This window comes from Halichoeres trimaculatus, unplaced genomic scaffold (genome assembly GCF_033239565.1).
Source record: "Halichoeres trimaculatus isolate MK-OKI-2021-1 unplaced genomic scaffold, fHalTri1.1 fHalTri1_scaffold_6, whole genome shotgun sequence".
Lineage (NCBI taxonomy): Eukaryota > Metazoa > Chordata > Actinopteri > Labriformes > Labridae > Halichoeres > Halichoeres trimaculatus.
The window spans coordinates 37,120,014-37,139,119 of NW_027437184.1; the positions used below are offsets into that span (position 1 = coordinate 37,120,014).

Sequence of the window (19,106 nt, forward strand, 5' to 3'; positions counted from 1 at the left end):
GAAACTGCCGATGGTCGACAGATCCAGGACCATGTGGTCTTTGTCTGTGCCTTTTACGCAGCGTTTACGAACGTCATCAAACAAACTAAGCTTCATTGGTGGGTCTGTGGAGACAGGCTTCAGTGTCTCGGCGTTTGATTGGCCGCCTTGCCGGTCATATAAAACACCCGACGGCCACAGTACTTCCTTTCCATTCTTCTACCGGCAAGGACAAGTACCTCGTTGCTGTCCATTCCAACATCCAAAGTCACCCTCAACCCGGTAAGTGACTTTTAAACAGCAAGTGGTCAGATTCGCATGTCCTACGTTCCTTATTACTCGTGTGATACTAGTCGAAAGAGAGTCACCACAGAACCGTTATTTCGTGAGGTCATTGTTCTTCCTTAATGGGAGAAATTTCTGTTCTTAATTTTGTTTAATGTAACGGGCAGAGATGACACAGCTTTAAAACGGAATGCGGATTTCAAAGTATCGGTGCGGCAAGTGTAGTATTGCCAGCTAACGGTACTGTGCAAACAAGGGGTTGGGGGAGGGGTACAGAAACACGGAGATGTTCTAGAATGTTCTCGAACAAGTAACGTCAAGCTTACCAGGAACCGCACAATTCCGGTTGGTCCTTTCAAAATAAAACGTGCTTTTAAAGGCATTTGACTGCTTACGGCCAAGCGCTTATGGTGTTTGGTATTTTATTGATTTCTACAGTTCGACAGATGCTGGGTCGATTATTCTTTCCAGGACATTTTTCACGAACTGCGTGAGGACAACGTTATATGAGGATATGACCGGGTCTTTCCAATCCCTAATTTCACGGACGATTATCTCCCCCCCCCTCCACCTTCTCCTTCTTTCTTTTCAATCTATGTCTCTCTTTCTTTCTTGGTTTCACTTCCTTTGCACACTGCACTGACTCATTTTAGCTGGTATGAGTTGGTATTTTTTTAAGTGGCATCAGTTTCATATATTTATACAATATATAATGAGGGAAACTAGAAATTCACTGATTTTCATGAACACAGTTTATACTTATTGATATTAATTGTGGTCCAACAGAGTAGCCTTTGATTTTATTTTTATCTTATGCAATGATTTTAATTTTGCCTATTGTGATTTTATTTTAGCTGTAAAGCACTTTGAATTGCCTTGTGCATGAATTGTGTTCTACAAATAAACTTGCCTTGCCTTTGAGCATGTTGGATGAATGAGAACCATAAATCAAATGATCCTGTCGCATCTGTCTGTGTTTAGGAAGTGACTAACTTGGTTGGGTTCTAGCTGGCATTTCAACATTAAGTTTGCACAATCATACTAACATTCTGAAGACAAGTTTCTTTTTATGCTTTAGGAATCATGTCTAAGGGACCAGCAGTTGGTATCGACCTTGGGACCACCTACTCCTGTGTTGGTGTTTTCCAGCATGGAAAAGTTGAAATCATTGCCAATGACCAGGGAAACAGGACCACACCCAGCTATGTGGCCTTCACAGACAGTGAGAGGCTGATCGGAGATGCAGCCAAGAATCAGGTTGCCATGAACCCTACCAATACAGTCTTTGGTAAGATAAAAGGGTTTTCATTTACCACTTGGTCATTCAGCCGTTAAGTCCTTCTTTTTAACACGTTCATTATTTTTATGATGTGCTGTAAAAATAATGTTTTTTTTCTTGTATGGATATCAACTGTCAATTTGTACCAAGAGTGATTTAAGACTAGCTTTTCTCAATCTGAGTTATTGATGAAAGATTATGTGTACTACTTTTCCAGTTATTAAGGATATGTTTGTTTTGCAGACGCCAAACGTCTTATTGGCCGCAGGTTTGATGAAACAGTTGTGCAGTCAGATATGAAGCACTGGCCATTTAATGTTATCAATGACAACACACGCCCTAAGGTCCAAGTTGAGTACAAGGGTGAAACAAAGTCCTTCTACCCTGAAGAAATCTCATCCATGGTGCTGACAAAGATGAAGGAAATTGCAGAGGCCTACCTTGGGAAGGTAAGATATCAGGCTCTTCCCAGGACAAAATATGGCAAGCTCTGGTTTGGAATCCTTGCTAATGTTTCCTCATTTGTTCTTAGACTGTCAACAACGCTGTGATTACGGTGCCTGCTTATTTCAACGACTCCCAGCGCCAGGCCACAAAGGATGCAGGTACAATCTCTGGGCTTAATGTTCTGCGTATCATCAATGAACCAACTGCCGCTGCCATTGCCTATGGACTGGACAAAAAGGTAAACAGGCTTGGCCCTGTATTTAAGGAATATTTGGTTAAACAAATAGTGCATTCAGAGTGATGAAAGTAACTTTGATTTCAGGTGGGATCAGAGAGGAACGTCCTCATTTTTGATCTTGGTGGTGGCACCTTTGATGTGTCCATCTTGACCATTGAGGATGGCATCTTTGAAGTCAAGTCTACTGCTGGAGATACTCATCTTGGTGGGGAAGATTTTGACAACCGCATGGTCAACCACTTCATTGCAGAGTTCAAGCGCAAGTACAAGAAGGATATCAGTGACAACAAGAGAGCTGTTCGTCGTCTGCGCACTGCTTGTGAGAGGGCAAAGCGCACCCTGTCTTCCAGCACACAGGCTAGCATTGAAATTGACTCCTTGTATGAGGGAGTTGACTTCTACACCTCCATCACCAGGGCTCGTTTTGAAGAACTCAATGCTGACCTCTTCCGTGGCACCTTGGACCCTGTAGAGAAGTCTCTCCGTGATGCCAAGATGGACAAAGGACTGATTCATGATATTGTGCTGGTCGGTGGGTCCACTCGTATCCCCAAAATCCAGAAGCTGCTCCAGGATTTCTTTAATGGGAAGGAGCTCAATAAAAGCATTAACCCAGATGAGGCTGTGGCTTATGGTGCTGGTATGTAGAGATTCAGCTCTCAGGTTATTTCCCACTAGTTGTTGAGGTAGCTCTGTCTGTGAGCTTTACTCATGCCTACATGTTTTGTGCTTTCTCTGTTTTGCAGCTGTCCAGGCGGCCATCCTGTCTGGAGATAAATCTGAAAATGTGCAGGACTTGCTGCTCCTTGATGTCACTCCCCTGTCTCTGGGTATTGAAACTGCTGGCGGTGTCATGACAGTCTTAATTAAACGTAACACAACCATTCCTACTAAGCAGACTCAGACCTTCACCACTTATTCTGATAACCAGCCTGGTGTGCTCATTCAGGTAAGTACAGTACTACAGTTTTTTTCTCTATAGTGATGGTGTGTATTCCTACCACAGTTGACACCATATGTTGCAAACCAAAGCTGGATCTGACATCCTCGGGCGTCTAGCAGTGTAGTTTACAGGAGCCAGAGGTCTAATTCTTCACAACAGATCTAAAAATCCAGATGTCTTGGCCTGTAAAGTTGGTCTCATGAACAATCTAACACATTTTCAGAGACTGCTGCATGATCTTTGAGGAAAAGACTGTCCTATTGTCCAACAAAAACTATATACAGGAGGGCCATCAACAAGTTTCAAAACGGATTTGCAATCTTTCACAATCTCTCATCAGGTGTATGAAGGTGAGCGTGCTATGACCAAGGACAACAACTTGCTGGGCAAGTTTGAGTTAACTGGCATCCCTCCTGCTCCTCGAGGTGTTCCCCAGATTGAGGTGACATTTGATATTGATGCCAACGGCATCATGAATGTGTCTGCTGTGGACAAGAGCACTGGCAAAGAGAACAAGATCACCATCACCAATGACAAGGGTAAGTTGAGTTTCTGTAATTGTCACAAATGCTGTTTTTTGTTGTTTTGTCTTACATGTCAAAATTTTTCCCAGGTCGTCTTAGTAAGGAGGACATTGAACGCATGGTCCAGGAAGCTGAGAAGTACAAGGCTGAGGATGACGTCCAACGCGACAAGGTGTCCGCCAAGAACGGCTTGGAGTCTTATGCTTTCAACATGAAGTCCACCGTGGAGGATGAGAAGCTTGCTGGGAAGATTAGTGACGATGACAAGCAGAAGATTTTGGACAAGTGCAACGAGGTCATCAGCTGGCTGGACAAGAACCAGGTACTTAATGTTTAAAAAATGTTCATTTTTATTTCCCCTACTCCTAAAATGCTCTGTTACTGATGTGATAAATAACCTCAACTAAATGTGTGTTTCAGACTGCTGAGAAGGATGAGTATGAGCATCAGCAGAAGGAGCTGGAGAAAGTTTGCAACCCAATCATCACCAAGCTGTACCAGAGCTCAGGCATGCCTGGTGGTATGCCTGAGGGGATGCCTGGGGGCTTCCCTGGAGCTGGTGGTGCAGCTCCTGGTGGTGGATCCTCTGGACCAACCATTGAGGAGGTCGATTAAGCCATTTCTTCAGTTCATCCTTAAGATGTTTTCTAAGACAGGAACCCTCATAGCACAAGTAACAACTAGCTATTGAGTGTAATAAAATGTGAAAAACGGGGTTCAGGAATCACTTATGATAGAATTTGAGGCTCTACTGGAAACAACTCGGAATGGGTGTGTTGGCTGTGGGTATAAATGTATGCAATATGTTGGCTCTAAATAAAGAATCTTGTAACCCTACACCAGTCTTGAGTCTTACACTGATGAAGTTATGGGTGTAGAATTAAGAGCGGGATTTCCGTTGTGAAAGTGAGCTCTTATTGTCAGACCGTAAAAACCAGTGAGTGCAGAAGCCTGAAAAACTAGAAATGGAGGTATCCAGTTCAAATCCACAAATGACAATCTTTGCAGCCATGTGCAGCAAAATCACAGTTCTGGACACTAAAGGTTGGATCAGTTTCCCCTGGTTAAAACATGTTTTCCATTTTTAGTTTGGATAAAGTTTCTGCGATGAGATCATGGTGTAAACCAAGCTGTCACTTCATTATCAAACACAGTTTGTAACTGAAGTTTATTTGGTAAAACTGAAACATCCCAATATTGTACGATTTTCAACTGTCTGAGTTTTAATGAATAAGTTTTAATGCAATGACTTTAATATCCAAACATCCCAATTTTCAAACGAAGCAGTTAAACATTTAAAGTTCCTTGGGATGTGTTGAACAGTAACCTTGGGAAATATGCTAAAAACACTGATTTGAATTTAAAATTACAAAGTTGATTTGTGTAACAGTGACGTGGATTTGGATTCAGTTGTGCAGTATTAGACCTATTACTGAAAAACTATCAGAGAAAAACTAATGACACGTTTTTCTTTCTACTGACAAAAGTCAAAGAGTTGCGTATAGGACCTTGATTGTACCTGGCGCTCTTTATCTCTTTTTTTAACCATCAATTCAACACTAAATGTCATATAAATCAATAGTACAATGGATAAACATTCCATATGCATCAAATGAAAGGCAACAGGAATTGAATGAAGACAGAAAAAAAAGAGAGAGAGAGAGAGAGATACCTATCCTCATGACTGTACCACGGGCTCTGACGCTTGTGGGCTTTACCGTATAAAGCTCAGTAAACGCGCATGTGATTTTTGAGTGCAGGTTGGTTGCTACATTTCCTCCGTGTGCAGATGGCGTGACAACAGTATTACTGCCGCGTTGCCATAGTTACATTGTTGTGGCGAGCCCTGGCAATGTACAACGGGTGAGTCAGCGTGTTCATTAAAAATGATGTGCGCTTACTGAGTTGTATTTGTGAGGAGAAGGTTTGAAGTAGGTACCGTTTCTTTTCTGTCTGCTCTGCTAAGATGTATGACAGCTTTACAATTAAAATGACATAATGAGCTAGAACTTACTTTGATGTAACCATGTCGTAAATAGAACGTTAGCTAACTCATTAGCAGTAACCCAGAGGTTAGATGACGCCATATACGTTGAGATTCAGACGCTGTAAATACGCAGAGGGGTTATTTACTTAAGGAAAGTCTGAAGCTACGCTGCTCCGATTGTCGAAAGAATGGATGTAGTCTTGGTACAGATCCAAGACCATGACACCAAGAGACCTAACAGGTCTGGACCTAATTGTCTGAGAAAGTGTAGACCTAAAAAAACAAACTAGAAATCAAGACATCGGTGAATGTAAAATGCTTAGAAGAGAAGGGAAACTAGCCATTTTCTCCAACCAATGACTGAAATGCAAACAAACATTGCCAGTGAAGGACTTGGGCAAATTAACACACACAGACAGACACGTGCGCGTGCCACACACACACACACACACACACACACACACACACACACACACACACACACACACACACACACACACACACACACACACACACACACATCTATGCATGATACTGCTTTAATTTGCATTTGTGGATGACACAAACTGAGTTCAGAGACAATGATTTGTGGATGTGTTCCTGAGCCCATGCAGTGATCTACATTACTTAGTCCTGTCTGTTTGTATTAATGCAGTGATCTTCACTACAGAGTCCTAGCTGTTTTTTATTTATGCAGTGATCTCCGCTACAGAGTCTTGTCTGTTTTTTATTTATGCATTGAGCTTTTGTTGCCTCTGTCTCAACTTTTTTAAAGGGAGTTGCTTTCATCAAATTCAGAATGGTTAATGATTTTATGAAACAGTTGATGTTGTTTATGTTCTGTTGTATAGCTTGATAACATATGGGATTTGCAAATTATTGTATTTTGCCTTCATTTACATCTTACACAAGGTCATGACATTTTGGAATTTGGGTCGTACACACTGCTGTGTATCTTGTACAATAAACCTGTCCTGTTTGTTGGTTTCAGTCCTGATGTTGATGGTCCACCTAAAGCAGCAGCATGGATGAGAGGACTCAGTGTTGAAACAAAACAGAGCAAGATGACAGAGCAAGATATTCTTTCTTCAAGAGCAGCTATTCCTGGTGAAGAGTGGGAGTCAGCAGTGTCCGACACAGAGAGCTTAGTGCAGGAGAGAGCTTACCAACAGCGGCTCGAGAAGAATCTAAGCCACCACCAACAAAGCAAATCCAAACTGGTTCAGAAAAACAATGGCTGCTCCTCTCTGTCCAGTGATGATGAAGATACAACTGATAACCATGTTGAATACCTCCATTTTTTTGACAGCTTAGAGGTAGCAGCTCACCTCCATGCTAAGACAAGCCCCACTCTGCCACAGAGAACACACAGGGAGAAAAGGGAGGGAAGAGGGTAAGTGAAATCTTATTCTGTTCCTTTTCAGTGACTGTATCTCTACCACAAGCACTTGTACACATACTGCACACATATACATACACATATCCAATACCTGCTAATCGTTCACATACTATCAGCAGTCTACTGCAGCCATACACCTCTTCCCATGAAATTATTGTGACAATGGGATTTATATTTAATTGATAAAGTGTGTAAAATGCATACCTTCTCTGAACTTTATCACTTAAAATTCTCTGAACATATCAGTAAAAATTGAACCACAGTTATCCTTTGATAACGTCAACATTTCGAAAGAAGAGGTTGAAAATATTTAATCCACACTTTATGGGCAACAGCTCAGTGGAAGGGCTGTCATCTCCAAACCAAAAAGTTAGGGTTTCAAAAACTGCCCCCAGTGGCTGCGTGTGGTGATGGGTTAGGCATGGTGGCTGGGAAGTGCAAACCAAAATTAAAGCTGCAAGCAGCATTAGACGGGTCCTCGGGCTCCTGCCGGTTTTCCCTCCAATGTGTCCAACAAAATGAGACGAACATTTTGGCGTTTGTTTCATCTCTCTACGACATTCCTAGCCTTAGTTAGGGCTGTTTTGCTGTGCATAGGTGGAAGTGAGCCTAATGGTTCTAAGAGAATATTATGGGATGTTGGAGGGACAGTTGATACCATGGCAACGTATCCTCTGCTATGCTGAGTGACATCACCAGCTGCTGCATGGTATTCCTAATCAGTGTGTGACATCATCACAGGAATGCAGCAGCCCAAGGGGAGGATCAAATCCCCCAAAAAGGGGACAAAGTTCTCATCCTGTAGGCCAGAATGTTGACCTAATCTGTGTAAAAATATGATTTTCTTGAAGAACATTTTGTGAGGAATCCAACCATGTCATTTTAAAAGTTGTGCGACTTTTACTTTTTTGTCTAGAGGCCCAACTGCTTCACCGAAGCTCCTCTCCCATCTGTTAACATTGCGTGGTCGGCGACTTTGAGGGCTCGCCATTCGAAAACCGGGCCCGAAACAACAACGTCCTGAACAACTTTTGTAGAACAGGGTCTGGTCTGTCACGTGAGCCACTTTTCATGCCAGTACCATTTTTGGTTCCAGTGGAGTTAATGTTTGTAGAAAGGCTAAAAATTCTGAAAACTCTTATTTTGGCGGGCAAATTGCCGGTTTCCTGTTGGAGCTACGCAAAAATACCTCCTATATTTTTTGTGCGTCTCAATGAGATGAACGTTTCGATGTTGGTTTCATGTGTCTACGACATTCCTGGCCCGTGCTAGAGGCATTTTTGTGTGTTTTTGTCTGTTTTAGAGGTTTTTTGGCTGTAGAGAGATTATTATGGGATGGCGGGAGTCATGTTTGGTATCAAACGTAAATTTTGGGCGCCCATAATGTGTGTGCCAATTTTGGTGAGTTTTTGAATTTGTTTAGTGGACCTAATAAGCGATTTACTGGAGTGCGGAATAATAATAATAATAATAATAATAATTAAAGCTGCAAGCAGCGTTAGACGGGTCCTCGGGCTCCTGCCGGTTTTCCCTCCAATGTGTCCGACAAAATAAGATGAACATTTCGGCGTTTGTTTCATCTGTCTACGACATTCCTAGCCCCAGTTAGAACTGTTTTGGTGTGCATAGGGTGAAAGTGAGCCTTGTGGCTCTGAGAGAATATTATGGGATGTCAGGGAGTCAGTTGATACCATGGCAACGTATCCTCTGCTATGCTGAATGACATCACCAGCTGAATGCTTGGAATTCTAATTAGCGTGACACTAGTGTGATCAGAGTGAAGAGGTGGAGTTTATCAGCCATCTAATGTAAAGAAATCCTCACAGAGTCCACAATTTTACCCCAATCTGTGTCAAAAATATCATGTTGATAGGAATTTTTGTCAGGAATCCATTTTTGGCATTTTCAAAGCTGTATGAGTTTTACTTTTTTCTCTAGAAGCACAAATGCGTCACAAGACAGATGGAAGAGTGCTGGAAATGGATTTTTTATTTATGAGAAACATTCCATACTACTTGTCCTGTAGGTCACAATGTTGGCTTAATCTGTGTAAAAATTTCATATGGTTGTAGACAATTTTGTCAGGAATCCAACCATGTCATTTTTAAAGCTCTATGACTTTTAGTTTTTTGTCTAGAGGCCCAAATGGGACACTAGTAGAATGTGTGTTTTGACCTGAAATCCGGCCTCCTCATCTGCTAACATGGAGAAATCCCAAATCGGCCAAAAGCGGTCGGCGACTTTGAGGGCTCACCATTCAAAAACTGGGCCCGAAATAACAACTTCCTTCACAACTTTTGGAGAGCAGGGTCTAGTCTGTCATGTGATGGTAGTCTCAAACCTGTACCATTTTTGGTTTCAGAGGAGAAAATTTTTGCAGAAAGGCTAAAAAAAAAAAAAATTTTTATTTTGGGGGGCAAATTGCCGGCTTCCTGTTGGAGATGGGTCCAGGGTAGCAGCGTATGATTTTTGCGTCTCGATCATATGAACATTTTGGTGTTTGTTTCATCTCTCTACGACATTCCTAGCCCGAGCTAGGGCCCTTAGCGTGTGCCTAGGTGGCGCTATTGAGCTTATTATGGGATGTTGGGGGTCATGTTTAGTATCAAACGAAAATTTTCGGCATCCATAATCTGTGTGCCAATTTTGGTGAGTTTTCGAATATGTTAAGAGGACCTAATAAGCGATTTACTGGAGGAGGGAATAATAATAATAAAAAAAAAAAAGAAACGGACGAAATACAATAGTGCCCTCGGCCTTCGGCCGAGGGCACCTTCTAGCTCTTGCTAGAAGGTGCCCTGGCTCAGGCCGAGGACCCTAATTACTAAGTTTGGAACACTTAAACAAATTTCCAAATGGCAGTACACTTTTACAAGTTCTGAAATAAATTTACAAAGTCAGAATCTTGAGGGAAAAGGAATGTACTAAACGCCCAACATGACCTGGAAGTGATTACCCCCTGAGGGGTCAGTCAGTTTGTGTTGACGGAAGGTGTTTAAGAAAGACACAGCAGAGTAAGATTTGTGGAGTTTATAACAGTTTCTCTCATGAGCAAAGACCACACACAAACATAGCATTTAAACAGTTATAACGTGAACAAGGAATTAAGTGTTGTATGAGCAAATGTTGTAGGTAAGCTTTGAAAAGGAGTCCTTCATAGCTTCCAGGCACAACGGACCCCACCTTTTATTAGGACCCCATGGAGAAGTAATGAAGTAGGAACCACAAAAGAAGGGGAGGGTAAGAGGGGTATGAAGTGAGAACATGATATAGTGGGTTATGCGGTCTGGCTCTTGGAAATCTGCTGAAAGCTCCATGAAAATTTTATGTAAGGGAATTATGTTTTGTCCAATTCGTGTAACCCACTTTAGCCAATCTATTTTTTTTCTTTTTTGTATTTAGTACATTCCCTTTCTGTCAAAATTTGACTTTGTAGATTTGTTTCAATGCTTGTAAAATTATTTTTTATCTTGTGGATTTGTTTTTTCTCTTGTGGGTGATTGATGTTTGGTCAAATCCAAAGTCGAAAAAAATAGATGTCCAAAATATATTTTAAATGACACGTAATTGTATTGCTCTATATGTGAGTAACTTAAAATTAAATGTGTTAATTGCCAATTCCTTATCTATTCTAGATTTTTTTTTTCACTCTTTTTTGCGTTGTAGTCCTGTAAGTTGTCCACCGGTGTGACAAGATTTTTGACATTGATATTTAATTCAGAGATTGTTTGCCAGATAAGACAAATATGCACAATCCTTATCAATTTGAGCTGTTTGTATTTCCACAAAAAAGTAACCAAAAAAAAAAAGTAAACACAGAGATTTTACTGAATCAATTGGGTTATATTCATTATAATTTGAATGAAATCATAATTAAGCTTCAATTCATTTTTATATGTGCAAAGCGATGGTATCATCATTATGCTGTTCAGAACTTTGTACATGAATGCGTGCATTAAAGTGCCTTTTCCACTCATATTTCAATTTGTCACACCACAGGACATTCTGTCACACCATTGGACAAAAAGTGCTGTATGCCCGAACAAAATATTACTATTTAATTTTCAAAGTCATTAACAGTTCATTAAGATAAAGTTGTAACTTTAAGCTCAAATGTTTTTGAACAATAAGTCAGAAGAAGAAACCAACATTCCCACAAAAAGACGTGGGAGCTATTGTAACATTTAGCAACACAACATGGACATGTATACAGAATTGTCCTGGCTTATTCTCTTTCTCAAATTTATATTTTTACATGTTAGAGAGTTATTCAGGGTTCTCTGTATTAAATTCTGTCACATTTTTAGTGCAATTTAATTCTTTTTGTTCTTTTTGTGACATTTTCAAGATCAAGGACAGTTTGTGGGCTAACTATATGAGAGACGGTCTTTAGTCCTGGCTAGCCGTGTAAAGTTGACATTGTTTTCAGTAGTCAATCAATATAAAATGTTGAAATTTTTTTTTAGATCAATACTTTAATTACGTCACACCAAATGACTACACTACGGAGCCCATATCTGACAGTGCATGGAAATAGCAAAATTACTAGAATATCTGAGACAGAACTCACCTTGTCTGTAGTTCATGTGCTCCAGTGATGTCTACTGTACTTTCTGGATAAAAAAGAACCCCTCTCATTAAAAGGGTGCCCAAATTAATGCCTGTTTTATATCTACAGAATGGCTTCACATCAGGTGGACACAAGTTTTGGGGACAAAATGTAATGTGTCATAATTAGTCTAAATGATCACCTTAAGACTTGTAACCTTCAGTTTCACTAATTTAACCCTATTATATTATGTATTCAGAATATAAGTCCGTTTAAAGTTTGTAAAGGCGTTTTAGACTTTCTAATTTTGGTTTGCACTTACCAGCCACTGTACATATGTAATACGACTCATTTAGTGATTGTAGAAATTTAATGAAAAGTGTACTAAATGGTCAAAAGACAAGTAAATATAAATGTGGCAGCTGTTAATCAGTGGCAGAGTTGTCATCTCTCAAACAGGAAAGTCAAGAGTTGATCCCAGCTCCTACAGTTACATGCTAAAGTGTCCTTGAGCAAGACTCTGTGAATGTGGTGGATGGGTGAAAGAGATCAGAGGTGTCCTCTGAATGCTGAGGGGATTATGGTGCATCTTACCTGTGGATCTTAAACGTTGTGAAATAATCCAGGCAAACAAGAGGCTAGCTGTGTAATTTAGAGCACTGCAGTATTAAACGGTGTGATGTAAACTATTCTCCATAATGAGGTTCGTTGCCGTCCTTGTGCAGCTTGACTAGTTCACTGGACTGTCACTTTCACTGTCTGTGACACATTCATTCCAATTAAGACGGTAATTGTCCTGCTTGGATGGAACAGAACAAGCAGAGTAAATGCAGCAATCAGACATTTTCACAGAACACAGCAGATAATACACAAATGTCCTGCATTCATCACCCCACAATGAAACGGTGTCAGTCACTTAATGAGATGCAAGCGCTGTTGCTACATTTTGATGAGACTAATTCAGGGGGAAATTAGATTTATGTTTTGTTTGGACAGATCATAGTAAGTGGTCACTCATGGTCCATTACCAGAGACTATTGTGACTAAAAAGGAGCCCCCCCTCCCTCCTTCCCACCCTCTCTCCTGAGATAAGGACAACACCCTATCTTTTTGTGCACGTTTGTAGACCGTAGCTGTTGTTTTCCCTTGTCTTTTCCTTCAGATGCTACCCAACAGTAGTCTTTCTCCAGAGCAGAAAGGGCCATTCTGCTCTCTCATCTCATTAACCCCTGCAGATGGATGCCCAATGAGGGTCCACTTCCACATCTGTCTACTGAGTACTTTGTTTCAGTCCATGACATACTATCACAAAAGGCTCCATTTCACAGCAGCGAGGGGAGTGCACACCGTCCCATTCAAATCATCATGCCCTCATCATCCTCTCTACTCAAAGCAAATAAGTCACACAGAGCCATTGCATAGTTTACAAACCCAGTAGGCGTACCTCATTCAAGTGAGAGATTTCTATTGAAGCAGCTCCATCCATCTGTCTTTACTGAAAGTTACACCTATCTCCAAATATTGTAAAGGGATGTTTGAGTGTCGTCCCTCTGACCAGCCTTTTTCTTTTTACCTCTCTTTTATTCCTTTAATACCTTGGTGTGTGTATCTTTGGAAATGAATAAAAGGTGGAGGTGTTTCTATAACATAGAGACATGAAGCCCAGCTGCAAGCTGTCTGAATAATGCATCCTCTAACTTGTTTGAGTCTGAATCATTAGACAACATCTGTTACCCTTTTGGCCTCATCAAAGTGAAGGACCCTACACCTAGGCAACCCTTCAACACACAACATTGCGATGGGAGGATTAGGCTCCCCTCGTCCTCCCAGTAAGCACAACAAAGGGGCTCTCTTATCTGTATTTTAATGAGATCTTTTCATCACCATCAGAAAGGGCGTTTCAGCCTGCAATTTACAAGTATTTCATAAGCTGAAAATTATCATTTGTGAACCATTCCCCTGCTAGTAGCTCTCAAATCCTCTCTTATTAGTGAACCTGGAGGTGAAAATATGAAAATAATCTGTAAATACAGGCTCATTATCCCCCTCATCTGTTTCAATTTGAGAAGTCTCTGATAAGACCTTACTCTCGTTGTCGAGTACATCATCATTCTTATAATAGTGTAATGCCTCCTCTTCCTTTGACCTCTAACTACAGGTGTCTGTGAATCTTTGTTTGGATATAGAAATGTCATTTTGAAAGCTGCTTTCCTCCAAACTACATTGAAATACTAAATGGACTATAAGCTCATATGAACTGATTCACTCTGCAGTAAAGCTATATTTACAGTTTTTTTTTCCAAATAAATAGTAATCCCAGGCTAGCTCTCATAACCTCATGTTTGTTTCTCTTTTACCTTGCAGCCAGTACCTATCTGTTGATGCATACTCTGAGCTGCGCTATGATCCCAAGTGGAAGTGTCACCTGAAGGCAGCTGGCCACTTTGAGTGGACAACAGTCCCCTCTGTTATGAAACATAACAAGGTCCAAAGAAGTAAATCTAGGCAGCCATGTGCTCACAGACAAGAAGTTGTTGTAAAAGGAGGATACAGCTACATTACTGACACACATCCAGATGTCGTTGTGACTTCTCCTTTGACTCCCTCACACTCCGACCAGCCATATCATCTGCACCCACCACACAGTGGGACTGGCTCAGTGATTTCTGCCAGCTATATCAAGTACAGTTCACAGCCCAGTTCTCAAGAGGCTCACTGTTCCGGTCTATCCTGCCCTCCTCCAACGTATGTAAAAAATAAACATGCTGTGCACATCCAACAGTTTAAAAACTTCAACCAGCAAGGACCAGGAGGTGCTGAGGGAGGGGCCAACAAATCACAAGCAACCATAGCGCAGACAACCCCAAAGGTTATATCAGGAGAAAAGCTGGAAGAAATGACGAAGGATGTTGTGAAACACAACAAAGTAACACTGGGACGTGACAAACCTGAACACAACTCCTACATGATGGTGCATGCACTAAAGAAGAGGCTGAACAAGAGTCCAAAGGTCTGTGTAGTGAGATAGTCTCTGTGAATAGCATTTGCTCCTAGACACACACTCAGCAAACTCAGCATTGATCTGAACGGAACAACACAGGTTTGTACTGGTCATTGTCAGACATGCTGGAACAGGTGCAGTTACAGAAACAGACACCAGGTGCTGCTCTCAACTGTTAATACAAACAGTTTCAGGCACTTGGGGCGAAGTGGGGTACACTCTGAGGAAAACATTGTTTATTAAAAAACTTAATTCTGATAAAAAAAAAACAAGTTTTTGTTCAGAAGCTAAAGAAATAAAAATGATTTTCTACATTTGGGCTGTTTCTACCGGAAATGAACCAAACATTTTCTGATCCGAGACCTTCGGATACAGCTATGACAACCACTGATGGCTTTATAACATGCTGAGCCTCAGGCAGAACAGTGTGGCTCCTGTTGTACCAGACCAAAACAGTTTAAATGATAAGAGTAAGACAGTAGGTATGGAGATAGGTATGGAGAGAGTGTAAAGATGTTGAGTATTTACTTATGAAAGCATGATCTAAACACCAACATATGTGGGCTGAATGCAGCTTTTTAAATGAAAGGGTTGTTTGTGTCTGTGTTTGCCTTCAGGCTTGCATCATTCAGTGATGGTTTAGTTTACAGGTGCTTTTTATTTTCATCTCTTATTAGAGCTGAGAGAATATCCCATGAAGTTTGTTGTGACCCAGTCTGTGAAATTAATCCCACAGAAGAGCAGAGCTGATTTCATCTGCCTTTTCCTGCACCATACAAAAGAAGACAGCTACGCAGGGCTTATTGTGAGTTCATGTGTACAACGAGAACATCAGCAATGCATGCTTATCAATAGGCTCTCAGACATCCCTGCACCTGGCATAGTGGCATAATTGGTTAGGATGGCCTGCATTCTCCATTTGTTGGGCCACAGGACTGTTTGCTGGCTATAATACCCCCAACCTTGTTCACCCATCTGAGCCCTGGCCCCTCCACAATGTCTCATATCATCACCATTTACATAGTCAAGAGTCGTTAGCTTTGTAAAATTGTCAACAGAGCCAGAGCCTTTCCCCCTCCTGAACCCTTGTGATTGGTCATTGTCCTTCTGAATTTTCTTATTAGTTTTTCATTGCCATCTCCCCCAAGACATCTCTCACTTAATGGGCGACACAGGGAATAAGAGAGGAGTGCACCAATTTGCATCCTGTCTATTATTCTGTTGGATTTATCTGAGAATTGGGTGTGAAGCCATAAAAAGCAGGAAATCTTATCTGAACTATTGAGGCACAACAGCTACATGCTTAATTGTTGTTAGGTTGTTAAATGTTACTCAGATCAGAAACATTTTTTTTACTAAAATTACAGCGTCACTATTTCACAAAATTGATTAACCCTCTTGGATAATCAGGGAAATTTTTGTCCTTTCAGGTCATTTTTTGCTCAAATTTTGGCTGTAATTTTGGTTGTGGTATTCTATATGGAAGTTTTTTCTCGTGAAAAATTCAAAGTTCGCTTTTTTAATCGGTCAACATCCCACTGAGTGCAAGTTTACAACCCATAGAGGACATTACAGGACAAAAATGATCTCTACAAAAAACTGCTATAGAAACACAACAGATTAGTATTCTATTCTACTTTTTTGCTTGGATCTTTCACTTAACTTCAGTCCTAATCAAACATACCTACTATTCAATCATTTTTGATCATTTTAACTTTTTAAATGCTCATTTTATCACTAAAAACCCCAGTACTTTCGTATTTATTATATAAAAAGTAACTCATTGTACGTGTATTTTTCAAATGAGCACAGTGTCATCATGTAATCAAATGGGCATTTAAAGGGTTGAATGAATGATAATATAATAAAAATAATGAAATATTTAGTATTTTTTTATCAGAATTAAAGTAAATTAAAGGATTTAAGCAAGAAAAGTGAAAAAAAAATGTTATGTTTTTATAGAAGTTTTTGGTAAAGGATGTTTTTATGTCCTCTGATGTCTTGAAAGGATCATTAATTAAAAGGACCCACTGGGGTTGAAGTATCCAATGCTAATAATTTTCGTCAGGTGCTGTTAATTGGAAAAGAGCCATTTATTTTTACACAGTGGATGATTTAATAGGTATTATTAACATGTTTTCAGTGAGATCATTAGAAAATACTGGCTTAAAGGCCAAAAGATAAAGAAATACTGGTGATGTCCCAGGGAGAAAACTAGACTGCAGATTAAAACCAGTTTTTCTGAACCAATGTGGGTTCAGACAAACCAGTTGTTGACCTTTTGAAAAGAGTGGCCATCTGAAGGCAACTTGTGATAATTAGACATGTTATTAAATGTATACAATTTCCTGATACAGCAAATGTTTAGCCCAGCCAAGTGGCAGAGTGGCAGCAGCAATGATTGGCTTGGTTGGGGCTTGGGCCTCCTTTGATAAAGACAGAAGTAGCAGATCAATCTTCTGCTATTGCACTCACCCCTTAGGGTCCCCTTTCTTCTCTGAGGCTCTCACTTCAAAGCCAGGGGAACATAATGTACAATCTTTTAATAGCTTTAGACCAAAGCTCTGGGGAGCTCTCTGCCACTGTATACCCTGCCTCAGTCTAAACACCTAATCAAGATTACCTGGGCAGGCCACAATAGCAGCTAAATGCAATTCAAGATCCACAGCCTCTTTGAAGTCTTCATTGGGAAAAGCAGATGTTTCCTCGGTACACAAGGTAATATAGCAAGCTGCATTTGCCAGACTTTGTTGTGGCATCGGCTTGCTGACAAGCAATTACGGGCCCCCCAATTTAGCAGAAAAAAGATAATACAGAGCTTACAGCGCTCAAAACGCAATGCAGCCTGCCTCATTTGCTCCATCTGATTGGAATTTTTATAATGGGTTACAAAAGGCAATGGCAGGGGTAATGGGTAAAGATGAGCTCAAAGTGTGTGTGGATGTGTGTGAATGTGTGGGGTGCAGTGATTGAAACGTGTGCTTCATCCTCTAACAGCTAACAGTAATCCAGTGTAACGCTGACTGTCTGTGTGGTTCAGTTAATGACCAAAATGAAACAGGCTGGAGACATCTCTTAACACACACACACACACACACACACACACACACACACACACACACACACACACACACACACACACACACACACACAAACACACACACACACACACACGCACGCACGCACATGCACACACACACACACTAAGGCATCCTGTTCCCTTCACCCCCAAACACTATATCTCAGCCCATTAGATGCAATCACAAACACGTGTTGATCAATGGATCCACTTGTTTCTGACTTTCACCTCGTCAGGCACAAAGATTTAGCTGCATTCAGTGAAAAGTCTTCGTCCCATCAATACCATCGATCCACTCTGGTGGTCGTAGCCCCTGGGGGAAGTCCTGAAGTTATTGAAGTTATTTTTGTTATGCGGACTGAACATGAATAAAACAGACAAGATGTGCTCATGCCGTCTTCACTGCAAGTCTTCACATTCTAAATGTGTATGTGCTTGTTTCGACCATCTCTGTGTTTCCTGAAACTCTAAAGCAGATCACCGCTTTGGTAAAATAACACATTTAACTGGGAATGGATGGATAGACAGATGGATGGACAGATAGATGGATGGATAGATGAATTGATGGATGGATTTGTGTAAAACAAATGTTTTGACCTTTCATAATGGTTGGACTAGATTTAATGAATATTATATCTGTCAGGGTCAGTGATGTTTTCTGTGTTGGTTAGCAGAGAAGTATCCTAAAAGGGTTTATTTCATAGACTGTATAAAACATGGACGTAGTCTCCCCGACGTCACCCGTCTGTTTCTGAAACGGAAAATGAAGCACATTGGCTATAGTGGCCATATTGGTAGTGGCAAGGGCTTCGCCTACAGCCATAGGGCACCGGCCGTCACGTGACCCTCAGCTGTGCCTCTTATTGGGGGAGCTTGCGTATGGAGTTAGATTACTGCCAAAACCTCACAAACACAAATACTGTGTTTTATTTGCGGCCAGTGATTCAAAAACAAACTCAGTGTGATTTGCAAAAGCAAAACATAATTCACAACTAATGTATTTAGTTTTAATAATGAAAAAAAAATGTCTCTCCAACAAATACATCTTGCTTCACAAATACAGAAAAATGTATTTTCACTTAAATGAAAATATCCTTGAGGCGCAAAAATAAAATCTTTCAACAAATTCTGCACAACAAAAAATTCTGCAAGTAGGAGAAACAATTCTGCAAGTAGGAGAAACAGTTTTGACATGATTCTACCACATCACCTGACTTTTGGCACGATCTCCCCGCCGTCACGTGACTTTTGGCAGTAACTTTCCGCCGTTCTGATCCGCATCCGCAGGACTTAGACTTATTCATGAACGCCAGCACACGACTTGAGCAATGTTCTGCAATGTGCACAACACAACAGCAAGTGGCACTGTTGATGCTGTTAGACATAGATCTACATC

At 40.8% G+C, this 19,106-nt stretch overlaps 2 protein-coding genes across 4 annotated transcripts in view; both read left to right on the top strand.

Moving 5' to 3' along the window:
- Nucleotides 1-120: 120 nt before the first annotated feature.
- On the top strand, nt 121-4,443 carry hspa8 (heat shock protein 8). The gene is made up of 9 exons (XM_074671620.1): nt 121-261; nt 1,343-1,552; nt 1,787-1,992; nt 2,076-2,228; nt 2,313-2,868; nt 2,975-3,177; nt 3,512-3,710; nt 3,785-4,017; nt 4,116-4,443. The coding sequence occupies exons 2-9, from the start codon at nt 1,348-1,350 to the stop codon at nt 4,308-4,310; spliced, it is 1,950 nt and encodes a 649-aa protein (XP_074527721.1). The 5' UTR covers nt 121-261; nt 1,343-1,347; the 3' UTR covers nt 4,311-4,443.
- A 231-nt stretch (nt 4,444-4,674) lies between these two features.
- jhy (junctional cadherin complex regulator) overlaps nt 4,675-19,106 on the top strand; it is a 34,712-nt gene continuing 20,280 nt past the window's right edge. For 2 of the 3 annotated variants that reach the window (XM_074671616.1, XM_074671619.1), the window contains exons 1-3: nt 4,675-5,558; nt 6,674-7,075; nt 13,995-14,640. In XM_074671616.1, coding sequence (XP_074527717.1) covers nt 5,548-5,558; nt 6,674-7,075; nt 13,995-14,640 — 1,059 coding nt within the window. In that variant the 5' untranslated portion in view covers nt 4,675-5,547. Of the gene's footprint in view, nt 5,627-6,673; nt 7,076-13,994; nt 14,641-19,106 lie in introns of all 3 variants that reach the window. The other variant, XM_074671617.1, reaches the window with a different exon arrangement.